Genomic DNA, 20882 nt, shown 5'->3' on the forward strand with positions numbered 1-20882 from the left:
AGCTGAGGCACTGAATTAACACTTTGCGTCTGTCTTCACTGGGGAAGAGAATGCTGCCAGTGTAGCAATAAAGGAGGAGGCAGTAACGATATTGGATAGGATAAAAATAAAGAAGATGTACTTAAAAGGTTGACAGTTCTCAAAGTAGAAAAGATGGGATGGGATGCATCCTCGGTTACTGAGGGAAGTAAGGGTGGAAATTGCAGAGGCTCTGGCCACAATTTTCCAGTCCTCCTTGGTCATGGGAGACAGAGGACTGGAGGGTTGCAAATGATACAGCCCTGTTCAAAAACGGAGAGAGAGATAAGCCCAACAATTACGGGCCAGCCAGCCTAACGTCAGTGGTGGGAAAAGCTTTAGAGACAATAATCCGGGACAAAATTAATTGGGACTTGGAAAAGTATAGGCTAATAAATGAAAGAAAAATCATATTTGACTAACGTGATTCGGTTCTTTGATGAAATAACGGAGATGGTTGATATTGTGTAGTTGGGCTTTCAAAAGGCGTTTGATAAAGTACAACATAATAGACTCGTTAGCAAAATTTAAGCCCATGGGATTAAAGGGACAGTGGCAACATGATACAAAATTGGTTGAGAGACAGAAAGCAGAGAGTATCATAGAACTGCAGAAATTTACAGCACACAAGGAGGCCATTTCGGCCCGTCGTGTCCGCGCCGGCCGACAAAGAACTACCCAGCCTAATCCCACTTTCCCGCTCTCGGTCCGTAGCCCTGTAGGTTACGGCACTTCAGGTGCACATCCAGGTACTTTTTAAATGTGGTGAGGGTTTCTGCCTCTACCACCCTTTCAGGCCGTGAGTTCCAGACCCCCACCACCCTCTGGGTGAAGAAAATTCCCCTCAAATCCCCTCTAAACCTCCTACCAATTACTTTAAATCTATGCCTCCTGATTGTTGACCCCTCTGCTAAGGGAAACAGGTTCTTCCTATCCACTCTATCTAGGCCCCTCATAATTTTATACACCTCAGTAAGGTCTCCCCTCAGCCTCCTCTATTCCAAAGAAAACAAACCCAGCCTATCCAATCTTTCCTCAGCTAATATTCTCCAGTCCAGGCAACATCCTCGTAGTGGTGAATGCTTGTTTTTCAGACTGGAGGGAGGTACACAGGTGGAGATCGGTGTTAGGACCACTGCACTGTTTTGATATATATTAATGATCTGGACTTGGGTACTCTATAGAAGGAGAAACTGTTCCCATTGGCAGAGGGGTCGGTAACCAGAGGGCACAGATTTAAGGTGATTGGCAAACGAACCAGAGGCTACATGAGGAAACCTTTTTTTAATGCAGGGAGTTGTTATGATTTGGAACGCGTTGCCTGAAAGGGAGGTGAAGGCAGATTCAATAATAACTTTCAATAGGGCCTTGGTGAGACCACACCTGGAGTTTTGTGCACCGTTCTGGTCTCCTTACCTAAGGAAGGATATACTTGCCATAGAGGGAGTGCAACGAATGTTCACCAGACTGACTCCTGGGATGGCAGGACTGTCGTATGAGGAGAGATTGGGTCGACTGGGCCTGTATTCACTAGAGTTTAGAAGAATGTGAGGGGATCTCATTGAAACGTATAAAATTCTGGCTGGGTTGGACAGACTGGATGTGGAGAGGATGTTTCCCCGGGGCTGGGAAGTCTAGAACAAGGGGTCACAGTCTCAGGATACAGGGTAGGAAATTTAGGACCGAGATGAGGAGAAATGTTTTCACTCAGAGGGTGGTGAACCTGTGGAATTCTCTACCACAGAAGGCTGTGGAGGTCACGTCACTGAATATATTTAAGAGGGAGATCGATAGATTTCTAGACACAAAAGACATCAAGGGGTATGGGGAAAAAGCAGGAATATGGTGTTGAGATAGAGGATCAGCCATGATCATATTGAATGGCGGTGCAGGCTCGAAAGGCCGAATGGCCTACTACTGCTCCTATTTTCTATGTTTCTATGTTTCTATGAAGGGAAACCAGTTACAAGGCTATGGGGAAAGAGCAGTGGGAGTGGGACTAATTGGATAGTTCTATCAAAGAATCAGCAGAGGCACTTGGGCCCAATGGCCTTCTGTGCTGTTTCACTCTATGATACTATGATATACATAACTCACCAAATATACCGCCTCTCAAACCTAGCCACAAAGAAAATAAATCCCTGGAGGTGCTCAGACCAAACAAACTGTTCCAAACCAGCTTGGGCCTTACAGCAGCCCATAACAAATCTTCACCGTGTATTTTCCACAACATGTCACATATTTTCCAATTAACATCTAATGTTTTTGCAGCAGTTATGAAGAGTAAGGAGGAACGGAAGGACTGGGCCTTGCTCTGTGTTAGAGCAGAGACTGTCGGCCGTGACTCAGTGAGCAGCACTCTCGCCTCTTGAGTCAGAAGGTTGTGGGTTCGAGACCCACTCCAGGGACTTGAGCACAAAAATCTAGGCTGACACTCCAGTGCGGTGCTGAGGGAGTGCTGAACTGTCGGAGGTGCTGTCTTTCGGATGAGACATTAAACCGAGGCCCCATCTACTCTCTCAGGTGGTTGTAAAAAGATCCCAAGAGCAGGGGAGTTAACCCCGATGTCCTGGTCAATATTTACTTCTCAACCAACATCAATAAAACAGATGATCTGGTCATTTGTAGGATGACACTGGATGACACAGTTTGTGGGATCTTGCTGTGCATAAATTGTCTGCCGTGTTTCCTACCTTATAACAGTGACTTCAGAAGCAGTTCATTGGCTGTAAAGCGCTTTTAAGACGTCTGATTCTGAAAGGCGCTATATAAATGTAAAGTCCTTCTCACCTCATCTCAGGATACTAGCTGCTGCTATTAATGCATATCCTCGCTCAGTCTCACTTCAATGAGTGAGTGTCTAAGTTTGCCTGTGGATCTCTCAGTTGGATTTTAATTCCAATATATTTGTTCCAAAAACCTGGATGATAGGAAGCTGTAGCTCACCCAAACAGGCAGAGATGATCTCCCACTGCCCAGCAATAAATCATCGGGCTCAGTGTATATTGCAAAGTCCCAGATGTAATTCCAGTGATATCAATAATGTTCCTCAGAATTCTAATACGAGTTTAGGATCAGCAAGAAAACTGAAAGTGGAATTAGGTGAACCCATCAGCCTTCAACACCTTGTTCAATGCCATATTAAGTCAACAGATGAACAAGGTTTCATTCCAAGTTCAGCTCTTTGGATATTAAGGGAATCAGGGGGTATAGGGACAGTGCAGGAAAGTGAGATCGAAGATTGGCCATGATCTCATTGAATGGCGGAGCAGGCTCGAGGGGCCGAATGGCCGACTCCTGCTCCTAATTCTTATGTTAAGTTCTCACAACAATAACTACTTGCATTTATATAGCACCTTTTTAAAGTAGTAAAACTTCCCAAGGTGCTTCACAGGAGCGTTATCAAACAAAATTTGACACCTAGCTTCATAAGGAGATATTAGGGCCGGTAACCAAAACCTTGGTCAAAATTTTGAGGAGCATCTTAAAGGAGGAAAGAGAGGTTTAGGGAGGGAATTCCAGAGCCTAGGGCCCAGGCAGCTGAAGGGACGGTCGCCAATGGTGGAGCGATTATAATCAGGGATGAGCAAGAGGGCAGAATTAGAGGAGCGCAGACATCTCTGGCGAGGAGCGGGGGGGAGAAGGGGGAGAAGGGGGGGGGGAGAAGGGGGGGGTGAGGGGGTTGTAGGGCACTAACTGAAGCTAGTGTTGAAACTTGGTGAATTGGTGCCATTGGAAGCATGAGTATGTCAAGTTGTGTAACGAAAATCTGAGTCCATGAGGGAAGCAACCTCAACAGAGAAGATAAGGCAACCAGTCTGACTAAAACCGACCTCCAGTTTGGAAACTATTCCAGTCTAACATGCCTCAAAAGTAAAATCTGCATCTCTACTACAGATTATTCCAGACATTCAGAAAGAATTTATATTGTGCCTTTCAGGATGTCCCAAATTGCTTTGCAGCCAATGAAGTACTATTTTGAAGTGTAGTCACTGTTGTAATGTAGGAAACACAGCAGCCAATTCGCGCACAGCAAGCTCCCACAGACAGCAATGTGATAATGACCAGGTAATCTGTTCATTTTAGTGATAGTGATTGAGGGATAAGTAGTGATCAGGACCAAGGAAAACTCCCCTATGCTTCTTTGAAATAGTCCCATGGGATCATTACACGATCTGAGAGGGCAGACGGGGCCTCGGTTTAATGTCTCGTCCGAAAGGCAGCACCTCCGACAGTGCAGCACTCCTATTTTAGCACCTATGCAAGAACATGGTGACATCCCCCATGGTAGGCTAGCTTGTGGGTGTACACACGCTCACATCGGAGCGATGGCCACCCGAAATACAAATGAGGTAATAACCTTAAATAGATTTAACAAGCCAACCTGTCAGCGAGAGCTGAGAGAAGGGGATACACTGGGGATATTGCGGCATGAGGCTGAACTTCAAGCGGCTATGCCATGGCATCAGCCCTGACCTCCTCATCACTTCTCCCCTAACATGGCAGAGTTATAGGGCATCTGGTAGATGTTTTTATTTAAGGAAAACTGGAGGTCATCCAAAACCCGGCTGCCCCCCGTGTCCTAGCTCACACCAAGTCCCGCTCACCCATCACCCCCTGTGCTCACATTGGCTCCCAGTCAAGCAACGCCTCGATTTCAAAGTTCTCATCCTTGTTTTCAAATCCCTCCATGGCCTCACCCCTCCCGATCTCTGTAATCTCCTCCAGCCCCACAACCCCCCCCTCCCCCGAGATGTCGGCGCTCCTCTAATTCTGCCCTCCTGAGCATCCCTGGTTATAATCGCTCCACCATTGGTGGCCGTGCCTTCTGTTGCCTAGGTCCCAAGCTCTGGAATTCCCTTCCTGAACCTCTCTGCCTCTCTACCTCTCTTTCCTCCTTTAAGCCTACATCTTTCTAGAGTCCTGGCCAATAGTTATCCCTCAATCTACAAAACAAAAACAGATTATCTGGTCATTATCACATTGCTGTTTGTGGGAGCTTGCTGTGCGCAAATTGGCTGCCACATTTCCCACATTACAACAGTGACCACACTCCAAAAGTACTTCATTGGCTGTAAAGCGCTTTGAGACGTCCAGTGGTTATGAAAAGTGCTATAGAAATGCAAGTCTTCTTTCTCTTTGATCAAGCTTTTGGTCAACTGCCCTAATGTCTTCTTATATGGCTCGTTGCCAAATTTTTGTCTTATAATACGCCTTGGAAAGTTTTACTGCATTAAATACGTTGTTGTTTGAAACACATGTTTAAAAATGGTGAAGAATAAGACTTATTGGCGTGAAAGTTGTGCACATTAAATATTAATCTGTATTTTTGCACAGGTTGGTACAGAGGGTATAGTCTTCGGAACAAATCCAAAAAGGTACCGTGACTTTTTTTTTACTGCTGTTAAATTGTTACTGAAGTAGATCTGATACTTAAAACTCCAAGTTGTAAGAGTCATGGATGAGTTGAGGCCATCCAGCTCCAACCTCTGGGATCAGAGTTTTGCCATTGCAGCATCCAATGCATTTTGAATGTCTTGCAAGTTTTTGGTGTCCATTACAATGCCTGGCAGATTATTCCCAAACTTTCTCATTCTGACTAAAGAGTTTTTAACTTCTATTTAATATAAAATGTATAACCTGAGGAGCTAAATGCAGAAATGGCAGGGGAGTGGGAGTATAAGAACATAAGAAATAAGAGCTGGGGTAGGCCATTCGGCCCTTCCAGGCTGCTCCGCCATTCAGTAAGATCATGTCTGATCTTCTATCTCAACTCCACCTTCCGGCACTATCCCCATATCCCTTAATTCCCTTTGTTCCCAAAAATGTATCCACCTCTGTCTTGAATATACTCAAAGACTGAACCGCTACAGGCCTCTGGGGCAGGGAACTCTAAAGATTCACCACCCTCTGAGTGAAGAAATTTCTCCTTATCTCAGTCTGTAATGGCCGACCCCTTATCCTGAGACTGCGACCCCTGGTTCTAGACTCACCAGTCAGGGGAAGGAAGAGAGGGGGCAGGGTGGGGGGGGAGGGAGGCAGGGAATGGAGGGAGGGAGGTGGTGAGGGGAGGAGAGGGGGAAGGGAAGGAGGGGTGTGGGGGAGGGGAAGGGAGGGAGGAGGGGAGAAAGGAAGGAGGACAGGGGGATGGGGAGGGAAAGGGAGGGGGAAGGGAAGGAGGGGTGTGAGGGATGGGGAGGGGAGTGGAGAGGGGAACGGAGGGAGGAGGGAGGAGGGTAGAAGGGAAGGAGGGCAGGGAATGGGGAGGGAAAGGGAGGGGGAAGGGAAGGAGGGTTGCGGGGGATGGGGCGGGGAGGGAGGGGCGCAGGGGGTTGAGTGTGGAGGGCGAGGGAGGGGGAGAGGAGATGGGGAAACCCCTCGGGATACCCATTGCTGATGGTTATCCAGTGACTCTAGCTGTGAGAGCTCATCAGGTGAAGGCCAACAGCAGGCTTGGCTTTGACGTGGCCCCCATGGTCAAATAGTTTTGACACTCACTGCCTGACCTCACACCTGACGAATACCTACTCGAGTGAGGTCCTGTGGGGAGAGTGAGGCAGCAGTCCAAATCGCTGCATTCCAAACAGGAGAGAATAAAATGGAAGGAGATGCTGTACTCTATGTGGATGCAAAGTCAAGTAATAGCTGTGTTTTCCCCACCTCACAGGGCATTTTTCCGGCGACGTATATCCATTTAAAAGAGGCGACGGTGGAAGGTGGAGGGTGAGTACCACTGCTCTCCGGGGTTAAGATATTGTAACAGACACCCCGAGATCACCACAATCTTCCTAACCTTCCTTGTCCTAAAAATGCAATTCTTCATACTTATATTCTAGCCAGGGTAATTATTCCCTACCTACCGAGGTACAGGAGCATTGTGGTTATGTTACTGAACTAGTAATCCAGAGTGCTGCACTGTCGGAGGTGCCGTCTTTCAGATGAGACGTTAAACCGAGGCCCCGTCTACACTCTCAGGTGGATGTAAAAGATCCCACGGCACTATTTCAAAGAAGGGTAGGGGAGTTATCCCCGGTGTCCTGGCCAATATTTATCCCTCAATCGACGTCACTAAAAACAGATTATCTGGTCATTATCACATTGCTGTTTGTGGGAGCTTGCTGTGCGCATGTTTGCTGCCGCGTTTCCCACATTACAACAGTGACTACACTTCAAAAAGTACTTCATTGGCTGTAAAGCGCTTTGAGACGTCCGGTAGTTGTGAAAGGCGCTATAGAAACATAGAAGCATAGAAAGTAGGTACAGGAGTAGGCCATTCGGCCCTTCGAGCCCGCACCACCATTCAATAAGATCATGGCTGATCATTCCCTCAGTACCCCTTTCCTGCTTTCTCTCCATACCCCTTGATCCCTTTAGCCGTAAGGCCCATATCTAACTCCCACTTGAATATATCCAATGAACAACTCTCTGCGGTAGGGAATTCCACAGGTTAACAACTCTCTGAGTGAAGAAGTTTCTCCTCATCTCAGTCCTAAATGGCCTACCCCTTATCCTAAGATAAGAACTAATGGACTTCCCCAACATCGGGAACATTCTTCCAGCATCTAACCTGTCCAGTCCCATCAGAATTTTATATATTTCTATGAGATCCCCTCTCATCCTTCTAAACTCCAGTGTACAAAGGCCCAGTTGATCCAGTCTCTCCTCATATGTCAGTCCAGCCATCCCGGGAATCAGTCTGGTGAACCTTCGCTGTATTCCGTCAATAGCAAGAACGTCTTTCCTCAGATTAGGAGACCAAAACTGAACACAATATTCCAGGTGTGGTCTCACTAAGGCCCTGTACAACTGCAGTAAGACCTCCCTGCTCCTATACTCAAATCCCCTAGCTATGAAGGCCAACATACCATTTGCCGCCTTCACCACCTGCTGTACCTGCATGCCAACTTTCAATAACTGATGAACCATGACACCCAGGTCTCGTTGCACCTCCCCTTTTCCTAATCTATCACCATTCAGATAATCTGCCTCCGTGTTTTTGTCACCAAAGTGGATAACCTCACATGCAAGTCTTTCTTTCTTGTGCGATAGTGTAAATTCCAACTTGTCAGTAACACTGGTGAATGACTGGAGGTCACAGGTCATTCTATGGTTAGTGGGAGTCTTGAAGTGGTCTCCCGGGGGTTTTGAAGAGATTTGGTGGTGCCGTAATATTTACACCTGACCTGTTGCTGATTTCCATGTCTGATGGCAACAGCCAGAATTGTCCTAAATTATTACTTCGATAAAATAAAAAAATAACCTTGCATTTTGCATGTTATGATATTCGAATATGGAACAGAATTAAGCATCAACAACAACTTGTATTTATATAGCGCCTTTAAAATCCCAAGGTGCTACACAGGAATATTATGAGATAAAAAATTTGACACCGAGCCACATCAGGTGAAATTAGCGCAGGTGACCAAAGCTTAGTCAAAGAGGTCAGTTTTAAGGAGTGTATTGAGGGAGGAAAGAGGTAAAGAGGTGGAGAAGTTTGGCAGCGAATTCCAGAGCTTGGGGCCCAGGTAACAGAAGGCACGGCCACCAATGGCGGAGCGATTAATAATTAGGGATGCTCAAGAGGGCAGAATTAGAGGAGCGCAGACATCTCTGGGGACGGGGTTGGTTGTGGGGCTGGAGGAGGTTACAGAGATAGGGAAGGGCGAGGCCATGGAAGGGATTTGAAAATAAGAATTTGAAATCGAGGCATTGTTTCACCAGGAGCCGATATAGGTCAGCGAGCACAGGGGTGATGGGTGAGCAGGACTTGGTGCGAGTTAGGACACGGACAGTGAGCACAGGGGGTGATGGGTGAGCAGGACTCGGTGCGAGTTAGGACACGGGTCAGCAAGCACAGGGGTGATGGGTGAGCAGGACTTGGTGCGAGTTAGGACACGGGCAGCCAAGCTTTGGATCAAGAGGGGTTGTGCTTGCTAAGGGAACAGGTTGTAACTTCCAAGCAACACCTGCCCAGCTCAAATCGCCCCCTTGAAAACAAAGAGATGGAGTAAATGGGGGCCAAGTATTCCCTACAGACACTGGCAAACACCAGGCCAATCCGTGGCTACCTGACTTCCAGGATCCTGACTGCACAGGTCATTGTCTCTCTCCTGTTGAAGGATAATTGGCTTAAACTGACCGGCAACGATGCTTATTTGTTGCGAGAGATTGACACGGTTTCTTTTACTGTTGCTGAAGTTCTGTTCCCATAACACAGAGATTGCTCAGTGTTTGAAGCAGCCAATGACTCAGGGCCAGGTCCAGGTATAGTGGATAAGGTGGGATTGAGGAAGCCCTCAAGTCAGCAGGACACTCGAGCATGGTACCACAGCCCTGAGCTGCCTCGAAGAATAGGAAAAGACTATTTCACCAAACAGGTGCGGCATTTTTTTATTGATCGCATTTGTGGCCTATCCGGGTGTGTACGATGAGCGTGCGCGATGCACGCAAACCCAGCACTTGCGATTTTGACCGATTGCAGGCCTCCCCGGGAGAAGAGCCTTCGCGGGAGGAGATTTGGGCTATTTGCTCAACTTCTGCCCACCGAATGTCCTTCAAACTCTTACACCTGGTAAAAGCAGCGTAAGGCCTGTTTTTAACCAACATCAGAGTTTTAATAGATAGAAAAAATAAGTTATGACATTTTTATATTATAAATCCTGTCTATGAAGGTAAGTATATTTTTAAAACTATTAAAACATTTTTTTTAAATTTCAACAAAATTCATTTTTCTCAAACATTTAATTTAATGCAATTTCTATTCATTTTTAAAAAGTGAAGTGTTTTTTAAATTTGTGTGTGTGCTTTGTGTGATTTTTGGGGTATTCTCATTGATCGTAACGGGAACTCCGAGTTCGCATGACTATGAGTGAGAATACCACATTGTGATTGGTGGTCCAGGCCCATGTGATCCCAGGATGCGTTTACGCTCCTGGAATACGTGGGCCTCGGAGCAAGTGTCCGTTCCTCCGAGTCAACCCAGTACTTTCGTAAAAAAACATTTGGGTCGGAGGCCTCCACTGGCTATTTTTGGCCGAATAACACCACCTCAGCATCGTCCTATCCCTGTCCCTCTTTCTCCAGAGACGTTAATTTATTTGTTCACTTTAGAGAGCTGTATTGAGTTGAATCCCTTTTTATATTGGTTGCTTTGACGCCTATTCCCTGTAATTTATTCAACGTGTCTATTGTTGTTTGGGAGAAATAGTTCTGCCTGACTTTATTATCTATTTCTAATTTCCAAATCTCTGCACTCTTCATCAATGTGAAAAGTTTTTTTCAAACTTGAGTCGCCTTCATTGAAAACAGGCCCAACTTTGTTAACTTCTTATAGAACAATAGAACGGTTACAGGACAGAAGGAGGCCATTCGGCCCGTCGAGCCCGTGCCGGCTCTCTGCAAAAGCACCTCAGCCAGTCCCACTCCCCCGCCCTTTCCCCATAGCCCGGCAAAATGTTTTCCTTCAGGTACTTATCCAATTTGCTTTTGAAAGCCACGATTGAGTCTGCCTCCACCACCCTCTCAGGCCACGCATTCCAGATCCTAACCACTCGCTGCGTAAAAAGTTTTTCCTCATTTAGCCTTGTAACTTAGTTACCAGAAACCAGCTATCGTCTCGATTGCCTTACACTGCACCCTCCTGAGGGTAACAACGTCCTTCCTACGGTGTACGACCGGTATAGACACACAATAATAATATCAACTCTGCGAATGCTGTGCCAGTGTCCCATTCAATCATCGCACTTTCAATGCTTTGCTCAAAAATTAATTAGTTTGGATTCGGATGCATTGTCAGCTACTAATTTGACATTTCTGTTTTACAGAGAGGATGAGACGGTCATTCCCAGTGAAGTGCCACTGGTCCAAGAACTCACCATGACCCTGAGAGAGTGGGCAATTATCTGGCACAAGCTCTACCTGGTAAGGACTAAAGGTCACATCTTGGGTCAGTAGGGGAAATCCAACCAGCTACACAACTCCAGCTCGAGTTTCAAGCTCCTCAAATCTTATGAAATTAAGGGTGCGTGCAATAAAGGTGCAGCAGTTATAATGGGTGACTTTAATATGCACATAGATTGGGTTAACCAAACTGGAAACAATACGGTGGAGGAGGATTTCCTGGAGTGCATAAGGGATGGTTTTTTAGACCAATATGTCGAGGAACCAACTAGGGGGGAGGCCATCTTAGACTGGGTGTTGTGTAATGAGAGAGGATTAATTAGCAATCTCGTTGTGCGCGGCCCCTTGGGGAAGAGTGACCATAATATGGTGGAATTCTGCATTAGGATGGAGAATGAAACAGTTAATTCAGAGACCATGGTCCAGAACTTAAAGAAGGCTAACTTTGAAGGTATGAGGAGTGAATTGGCTAGGATAGATTGGCGAATGATACTAAAGGGGTTGACTGTGGATGGGCAATGGCAAACATTTAGAGACCGCATGAATGAACTACAACAATTGTACATTCCTGTCTGGCATAAAAATAAAAAAGGGAAGGTGGCTCAACCGTGGCTATCAAGCGAAATCAGGGATAGTATTAAAGCCAAGGAAGTGGCATACAAATTGGCCAGAAATAGCAGCGAACCTGTGGACTGGGAGAAATTTAGAACGCAGCAGAGGAGGACAAAGGGTTTGATTAGGGCAGGGAAAATGGAGTACGAGAAGAAGCTTGCAGGGAACATTAAGAAGGATTGCAAAAGTTTCTATAGATATGTAAAGAGAAAAAGGTTAGTAAAGACAAACGTAGGTCCCCTGCAGTCAGAACCAGGAGAAGTCATAACGGGGAACAAAGAAATGGCGGACCAATTGAACAAGTACTTTGGTTCGGTATTCACTGAGAAGGACACAAACAACCTTCCGGATATAAAAGGGTTCAGAGGGTCTAGTAAGGAGGAGGAACTGAGGGAAATCCTTATTAGTCGGGAAATTGTGTTGGGGAAATTGATGGGATTGAAGGCCGATAAATCCCCAGGGCCTGATGGACTGCATCCCAGAGTACTTAAGGAGGTGGCCTTGGAAATAGTGGATGCATTGACAGTCATTTTCCAACATTCCATTGACTCTGGATCAGTTCCTATGGAGTGGAGGGTAGCCAATGTAACCCCACTTTTTAAAAAAGGAGGGAGAGAGAAAACAGGGAATTATAGACCGGTCAGCCTGACATCGGTAGTGGGTAAAATGATGGAATCAATTATTAAGGATGTCATAGCAGTGCATTTGGAAAGAGATAATATGATAGGTCCAAGTCAGCATGGATTTGTGAAAGGGAAATCATGCTTGACAAATCTTCTGGAATTTTTTGAGGATGTTTCCAGTAGAGTGGACAAGGGAGAACCAGTTGATGTGGTATATTTGGACTTTCAGAAGGCTTTCGACAAGGTCCCACACAAGAGATTAATGTGCAAAGTTAAAGCACATGGGATTGGGGGTAGTGTGCTGACATGGATTGAGAACTGGTTGTCAGACAGGAAGCAAAGAGTAGGAGTAAATGGGGACTTTTCAGAATGGCAGGCAGTGACTAGTGGGGTACCGCAAGGTTCTGTGCTGGGGCCCCAGCTGTTTACACTGTACATTAATGATTTAGACGAGGGGATTAAATGTAGTATCTCCAAATTTGCGGATGACACTAAGTTGGGTGGCAGTGTGAGCTGCGAGGAGGATGCTATGAGGCTGCAGAGCGACTTGGATAGGTTAGGTGAGTGGGCAAATGCATGGCAGATGAAGTATAATGTGGATAAATGTGAGGTTATCCACTTTGGTGGTAAAAACAGAGAGACAGACTATTATCTGAATGGTGACAGATTAGGAAAAGGGGAGGTGCAGCGAGACCAGGGTGTCATGGTACATCAGTCATTGAAGGTTGGCATGCAGGTACAGCAGGTGGTTAAGAAAGCAAATGGCATGTTGGCCTTCATAGCGAGGGGATTTGAGTACAGGGGCAGGGAGGTGTTGCTACAATTGTACAGGGCCTTGGTGAGGCCACACCTGGAGTATTGTGTACAGTTTTGGTCTCCTAACCTGAGGAAGGACATTCTTGCTATTGAGGGAGTGCAGCGAAGGTTCACCAGACTGATTCCCGGGATGGCGGGACTGACATATCAAGAAAGACTGGATCAACTGGGCTTGTATTCACTGGAGTTCAGAAGAATGAGAGGGGACCTCATAGAAACGTTTAAAATTCTGACGGGGTTAGACAGGTTAGATGCAGGAAGAATGTTCCCAATGTTGGAGAAGTCCAGAACCAGGGGACACAGTCTAAGGATAAGGGGGAAGCCATTTAGGACCGAGATGAGGAGGAATTTCTTCACCCAGAGAGTGGTGAACCAGTGGAATTCTCTACCACAGAAAGTTGTTGAGGCCAATTCACTAAATATATTCAAAAAGGAGTTAGATGAAGTCCTTACTACTAGGGGAATCAAGGGGTATGGTGAGAAAGCAGGAATGGGGTACTGAAGTTGCATGTTCAGCCATGAACTCATTGAATGGTGGTGCAGGCTAGAAGGGCCGAATGGCCTACTCCTGCACCTATTTTCTATGTTTCTATGTTTCTATGTTTCTACCCGAGTTCCTGTGGGAACGTTCACAAACTGTACGTTGAGCTCCAATACACTGCTCCCTTTCTGACAACTAAGCATGGATCAGTATCTTGCCACGTAGGGGAGGGGATTTCAGACCTCGCATGTACTTGTCATCATGCTTGACCAGTATCAGCTGTACCTCAGTGGGCAGCACTCTCACCTCTGAGTCAGGAGGTTGTGGGTTCAAGTCCCACTCCAGGGACTTGAGCACAAAAATCTAGGCTGACACTCCCAGTGCAGTGCTGAGGGAGTGCTGCACTGTCGGAGGTGCCGTCTGTCGGATGAAACGTTAAACCAAGGCCCTGTCTGCTCTCTCAAGTGGACGTAAAAGATCCCATGGCACTATTTTGGGGAAAAGCAGGGCAGTTATCTCCGGTGTCCTGGCCAATATTTATCCCTCAATCAACATTAAAAAAACCCAGATCGTTCTCACATTGCTGTTTGTGGGAGCTTGCTTGTGCTTGGTTCCTACATTACAACAGTGACTACACGGCAAAAAGTATTACTGTAAAGCGCTTTGACATGCCCGATGGACGTGAAAGGCGCTATATAAATGCAAGTTTTTCTTTCATTCTCATGGCCCTGGAATCTGTCCAGTGGAACACTGTCTAGATTCTGTTTATGATGATGGCCTTTGTTAGAGCATGAACACTTCCAGCCGTAGACCCAGATGAAGTAGTTTGACCTTTCGTGTATCTGTGAGGGCGATGCATTTTTTCCCAAAGAAAAGACTTGCTTTTACAACCACCAGACATCGCAAAGTGCTTTACAGCCAATGAAGTACTTTTTGACACTGTTGTAATGTAGGAAATGCAGCAGCCAATTTGCACACAGCAAGCTCCCACAATCAGCCATGTGATAATGACCAGATAATCTGTTTTAGTGATGTTGACTGAGGGCTAACTATTGGCCCCAGGACACCAGGGATAACTCCCCTTGCCCTTCTTAGAAATAGTGCCATGGGATCTTTTACATCCACCTGAGAGAGCAGACGGGGCCTCGGTTTAACATCTCATCCGAAAGACGGCACCTCCAACAGTACGGAGCTCCCTCAGCACTGCACTGGGAGTGTCTGCCTAGATTTATGTGCTCAAGTCCCTGGAGTGGGATTTGAACCCACAATCTTCTGACTCAGAGGCGAGAGTGCTGCCCACTGAGCCACAGTTGACACTGCTTACAACATTTGCAATTCTTGGGTTTAGATTGCATTCACGCGTGTTGGCTGACAAAAGAACCTCGCACTTTGAAAATGTGGCAGCTAGTGCCAAGTGAGCTGATGTGATAATTGTAAGTTGTGGTGCACTGGATAAGGGATTGGCTTTGTAGGTCTTCAGACGCTAAACACAGGCTGCAGCTACTAGCTGTTCACCAGGCATCGTCACATGGCTCTCCCCGACATGTTGAAACAGGCCCAAAGCGTTCAGGCATGTTACTGCTGGATTCTCTATACCTGATACTTCACGGGGATAAAATGTTTGGCCAACCTTTTTTGTTGGTTGCAAGCATTTAAGTCAAAGCCACGCAGCACGTTGAAAGGCAGATTCCAGGTTTGATTCCTGCTCTTTGCTGAGTTAGGTGATCACCATCAGGGTGGCCCCGATAACCGGCCTTACTGTCCCTGCTCTCGCGAGGAGAAAATAAATCCGCTGGCTTTTCTGGTCCCGACTGCACAGAATGGCCTAGTAGGTGTGGGTGTCTGACATACTTGGAGCACAATACACAATAGTGCCTTCAGGAGTGGAAGAACAACAAATTGCATTCATAGTGTTAACTATGGAAGAACTGCACAAGACTGAGTCCTGTGAGCTAAAACTGATGTGACCTTTGTCTCTTTAAATACAACTCCAGAGTGCCTAAGCAGCATGGCAAACGACCTTTTATACTCCCTTCCATGAGGTGTGCAGGTGACCCTTGGGCCTCCAACAGTTGCGCCCTCTGGTGGCAAGTCTTACACATTTACAATGTTTACATACGTAACATCTAGCACCTTTAACGTAGTAAAAGTTCCCCCTGGCACTTGACAGTAATGATTATTACAGACAATTTGACACCGATCCATACAAGGAGATATATGGGCAGACTTGGTCAAAGAGGTAGGTTTTAAGGAGCGTCTTAAAGGAGAAAAAAGCAATAGAGAGATTTAGGGAGGGAGTTCCCAAGCTTAGGGCATGGGCAGCTGAAGGCCTGCCACCGATGGTGGAGCAATTAAAATCAGGGATGCTCAAGAAGCCAGAATTTGAGCAGTGCACAGTAATGTATTTGTTTCACGGGTTCTTTGCTTAAGAATTCATAGCAACACATTGCTATTAAGAACTAGTTGGTTTCTTAGCAAAGGTTTAACAATCACACGACACATTACCTCCAGCGCGAGCTGCTCCAAGTGTGCGAGGATTTTGAGATGGGCGACTGGGTGACTTCATCAAAACGCTGGTCGCCGTTTTGGAGTGTGGGCAGGAACATCGGCAGGACCCAGGTACAGAGGAGTGGGAAGGTCGGGGCGGGTGAGCGCCGAGTTTCTGTGGCGAGATACGGTGAATGTTTATGCGGAGAAGTGGCGAGAGATCGTGGCGGAGGTGCGACAGATGAGGGTACGGGGCCCAGAAGAGGCGAGGGCCCAGGGGTAGCACGGGCCAGCCCACACTGCGATATGTGTGCGCAGAGCAGGTCTCCAGTCATCTTGGTTTACCCTTGCCACTGGACCAAGACCTAGCTCTGTCAAGCCCGTGTGGTGGCTGGTGTACAAAGGTCACCACACATTAAAAAAACCCACGCACAGCCATCTTCCACCCCTTCAACTGGAGTTCAAGATTGGAACATCGGGTCCTTCATCAAAACACGTGTGAACTCGTGGAAGCAAGTCATCCTCGTTCGAGGGACCACCTATGGTGACACATTACCAGTTCATCCACCAGGATTACAACCAGCTGCCTCATAGTGGATCCTCCGAACCCAACTGGTTGGGGTTTTATTGAGTCTTGTGAACATCACGTGACTGGCTAAGCCACTCCCAACTCAACAGCTGTACCAACCTGTGAGCATCCTCACCGGTGCATACATTAGACATAGATATCTTGGAGCGTCGTGGGGCTGGAGGAGATTACAGAGCTAGGGAGGGCAAGGCCATGGAGGGATTTGAAAACAAGGATGAGAATTTTAAAATCAAGGTGTTGTTTAACCAGGAGCCAATGTAGGTCAGCGAGCATGAGAGAGGTGGGTAGAGAAAGTGAAAAGAAAAGAAGTCACATTGTGTCATTTGCAGGTGAGGTATTTTGAGGGCTAACAGCTATTTTTTTCGTATACATCTCGCCTAGTGTCCCACGCAGACACCTCCGAGAGGAATCATAAATCTGAGGCAGAGTGATGTCCTGACCCTTCGCCTCTCCCCCCCAAAGCACTGCACCTCACCCATTGAGTGGCAGCAGCCCATGAGAAGGTTGGCCAATCTTCAGCCTGCTCCCTGACTTCCAGCGACATTTTACAACATTTACCAAAGAACTGATTGGCACTTAATTGGGATTGACCACTGGTTCTGTCCCCAAACACGTTGCAATTAGCGCCTGGAACATAACAGTACATTGGAAGACTAAAAACACGAGGATCTATGGAACCATGGGATGAGAAACAGCCATTCAAGCCACCAGACCCACTCCTTCCACAAACTGTGTACAATCTACCGAACCATTCCCCGAGGGCATATTCTATATAAATGCTCCCTCATCCCTCAAGGTAATCGATCAGAACTCCCGAACTTTCCTCTATTCCCTCAACTCCCCTATTTGACCAGATAATCTGTTTTAGTGACGTTGACTGAGGGATAAATATTGACCAGGACATCGAGGATAACTCCCCTGCTCTTTGTTGAAATTATGCAATGGGATCTTTTACGTCCACCCGAGAGAGCAGCGGGGGCCTCGGTTTAACGTCTCATCTGAAAGACGGCACCTCCGACAGTGCAGCGCTCCTTCAGCACTGCCCCTCTGACAGTGCAGCACTCCCTCGGCACTGCACTGCAGTGTCAGCCTAGATTTTGTACTCAAGCCCCTAGAATGGGTCCCTCAGTCTGTTACTTCCTCCTACAGACCAGCAGCACAGAAACCATTCTGTCCTGTGAAGTATCTGGTCATCTCAGTCAGTCCCTCGAATTAGCAGATCTTTATCTAGCAGGCCACTTGATCCATCCAACTCGCTCCCATCATTTAGGATTTGAATAAACTTTGCCACTTTTCCATCATTTCCTATCCAAAACCGACATCCCTGCACTCGCCACAGGTTCAGAAATTTGTCCAATTCCCTCCTGAATTCTGTAACTAAGTCAGTATTCACTGCAGGATGGTGTCCATGTTCCACAATTCTAATTATGGAGAGGTTTTCCTTCAACTGAGCTTAGCCTATGGGTTCGTCAGTGTAGAGCCATGCCCCACTGCTTTGCTAGTTTCCACTGGATTTTTGAAAATTACAAAACTTGCTCGATTACAAAACTGATATGGAGAATGTGAGCTTGGTCTCTCAGTCAGTGAAGAGCTTACAAATATTTGTGTCATCCGTGGCTCAGTGGGCAGCACTCTCGCCTCTGAGTCAGAAGGTTTGTGGGTTCAAGTCCCACTCCAGGGACTTGAGCATATTAAATCTCGGCTGACACTCCAGTGCAGTGCTGAGGGAGTGCTGCACTGTTGGAGATGCTACACATTTCAGCTGAGAAGTTAAGCTGAGGGCCCCGTCTGCTCTCTTGGGTGGATTTAAAAGATCCCGTGGCATGATTTTGACAGAGCAAGGGAGTTATCCCCGGTGTCCGGGCCAATATTTATCCCTCAACCAACATCACAAAAACAGATTATCTGCCCATTATCACATTGCTGTGTGTGGGAGCTTGCTGTGCGCAAACGGGCTGTTGCATTACAACAGTGACTACACTTCAAAAAGTACTTCATTGGCTGTAAAGGGATGTCCGGTGGTCGTGAAAGGCGTTGGAGAAATGCAAGTCTTTTTAAGAAAAAGCTTGGGAGGCAGGGGAAGCGGAAATGAGGAAGAAGACACCTTTGTTCCAAAAAGAATGTTGACATATCTTGGAATGTAAACGGTACACAGTCTAGTTGGATTTTAGTCTAATTCTGCCCTCCTGAACATCCCTGATTATAATCGCTCTACCATTGGTGGCCGTGCCCCAAGCTCTGGAACTCCCTCGCTAAACCTCTCCGCCTCTCTGTCTCTCTTTCCTCATTCCTCCTTAAAACCTACATCTTTGACCAAGCTTTTGGTCATCTGCCGTAATTTCTTCGTATGTGGATCGGTGTCAAATTTATTTGCTTTGTCATGTAACATTGCTGTGAAGCGCCTTGGGATATTTTACTAGGTTAAAGGCGCTATATAAATGCACGTTGTTGTAGTGTGTCTCAGTTGATTCAGGTAAGGTAATGCTGCACCCGCCCACGTTTCTCCTCCTTGTCTCCCGTACAGAAAAGCAACAAGGTCATGTTCCGACACGTGCAACAGATGACATACAATCTGATTGAGTGGCGCTCGCAGATCCTGTCTGGGACTCTCCCGAAGGATGAGCTCATGGAATTGAAGGGCAAGGTCATTGCCAAGATCGACTACGGAAATAGGTGAGATCATCGATTCGCTCAATAACATGGAAGCATCCGCAATTGTACCGGGTGATTTGGGAGGCTGTGACTGCACAACATTGAAAGATCTTGTGCATTCTATGCGAGGGCCAGAGGCCTCCACCCTCAGATCAAAAACCGATTGTGTTGGCAAACATTGCACACAGCTCAGTTGTTAATTTGTATTTGTTTTGCTGTAAAGCCACAGAATGGCTCCAAAATTACACACATCCACCGATCTCAAACAACAGATAGCCAAGCTATCTCCGCCGACCGGCCATATCAACAACAAAAGCAGGACTGAAAATGTGCACCGTGTGTTCGATGGCTCAAGTCCCAAGCCTTTCAAACATCTGCATGTCAAGTCAGGAGCGTGATGGAATACTCTCCACTTGCCTGGATGAGTGCAGCTCCAACAACACTCAAGAAGCTTGACACCATCCAGGACAAAGCAGCCGCTTGATTGTCACCCCATCCACTACCTTCAACATTCACTCCCTCCACCACCGGCGCCCCCTGGCTGCAGTGTGCACCATCTACAAGATGTACTGCAGCAACTCGCCAAGGCTTCTTCGGCAGCACCTCCCAAACCCGTGACCTCTACCACCTAGAAGGACAAGGGCAGCAGGCGCATGGGAACACCACCACCTCCACGTTCCCCTCCCAGTCACACACCATCCTGACTTGGAAATATATCGGCCGTTCCTCCATCGTCGCTGGGTCACAATCCTGAAACTCGCTCCCTAACAGCACTGTGGGAGCACCTTCACCACACGGACTGCAGCGGTTCAAGAAGGCGGCTCACCATCTTCTCAAGGGGCAATTAGGGATGGGCAATAAATGCCGGCCTTGCCAGCGATGCCCACATCCCAGGAACAAATGGGAAAAACATCCGAGATCGAGCAGTTTGTTTGATTGATGATTGTTCACTGGCTGCAGGATGTACTTTGTACAAGATACACAGCAGCACATCAAGGTTACTTCAACAGCACACCTGTCCCCTGCACCTTCTATCACCGAGAAGGACAAAAGCAGCAATGTCATGGGAACACCATCACCTCCAAGTTCCCCTCCACGTCACACACCATCATGCCTTGGGCATATATCACCGTTCTTTCACCATCCAGTCAATTACCTGAAATTTCCCACCGACCAGCGTTGTGAGAGCACTATCAGCTCAATGATGAGGTCCACCGTCACCATCTCGGGGCAAAAAAATGGACCCTTGCCAATGTCGCCCACATTTGAGAACTAATAAAAACAAACTGATTTTCATCTCCGACGTACCACAACATTTATGGGCTCCAAAGACAGCAAAATATGGGTGGTAGCAATGTTGTATACTTGAGGTGGTGCCTCACAACAACACAGAAACACAGTTAGACATGGCAAGCAGCACACATCACTTGTGCAGCAGAAAACCACTAACTGATCTTAATACATTCTCATTCTTATTATTTGACCCTGAAATGAACTTTCGACCACACATCCGCAGCATAACTAACACCGCCTATTTCTACCTCCATAACATCGCCCGTCTCCCCCCTTGCCTCAGCTCATCCGCTGCTGAAGCCCTCATTCATGCCTTTGTTCCATCTGGACTTAACTATTCCAACGCACTCCTGGCTGGCCTCCCACATTCTACACTATGTAAACTAGAGGTCATCCAAAACTCAGCAGTCCG

At 46.9% G+C, this 20882-nt stretch overlaps 1 protein-coding gene across 4 annotated transcripts in view; it reads left to right on the forward strand.

The window, feature by feature from the left end:
• dock5 (dedicator of cytokinesis 5) overlaps nt 1-20882 on the forward strand; it is a 193476-nt gene that overhangs the window by 63395 nt on the left and 109199 nt on the right. For 3 of the 4 annotated variants that reach the window (XM_070866296.1, XM_070866297.1, XM_070866299.1), the window contains exons 3-6: nt 5356-5396; nt 6686-6741; nt 10842-10938; nt 19050-19198. In XM_070866296.1, the coding sequence (XP_070722397.1) occupies nt 5356-5396; nt 6686-6741; nt 10842-10938; nt 19050-19198 (343 nt within the window). Of the gene's footprint in view, nt 1-5355; nt 5397-6685; nt 6742-10841; nt 10939-19049; nt 19199-20882 lie in introns of those variants that run through there. The other variant, XM_070866298.1, reaches the window with a different exon arrangement.

This window comes from Pristiophorus japonicus, chromosome 22 (assembly GCF_044704955.1).
Source record: "Pristiophorus japonicus isolate sPriJap1 chromosome 22, sPriJap1.hap1, whole genome shotgun sequence".
Taxonomy (NCBI): Eukaryota; Metazoa; Chordata; class Chondrichthyes; family Pristiophoridae; genus Pristiophorus; species Pristiophorus japonicus.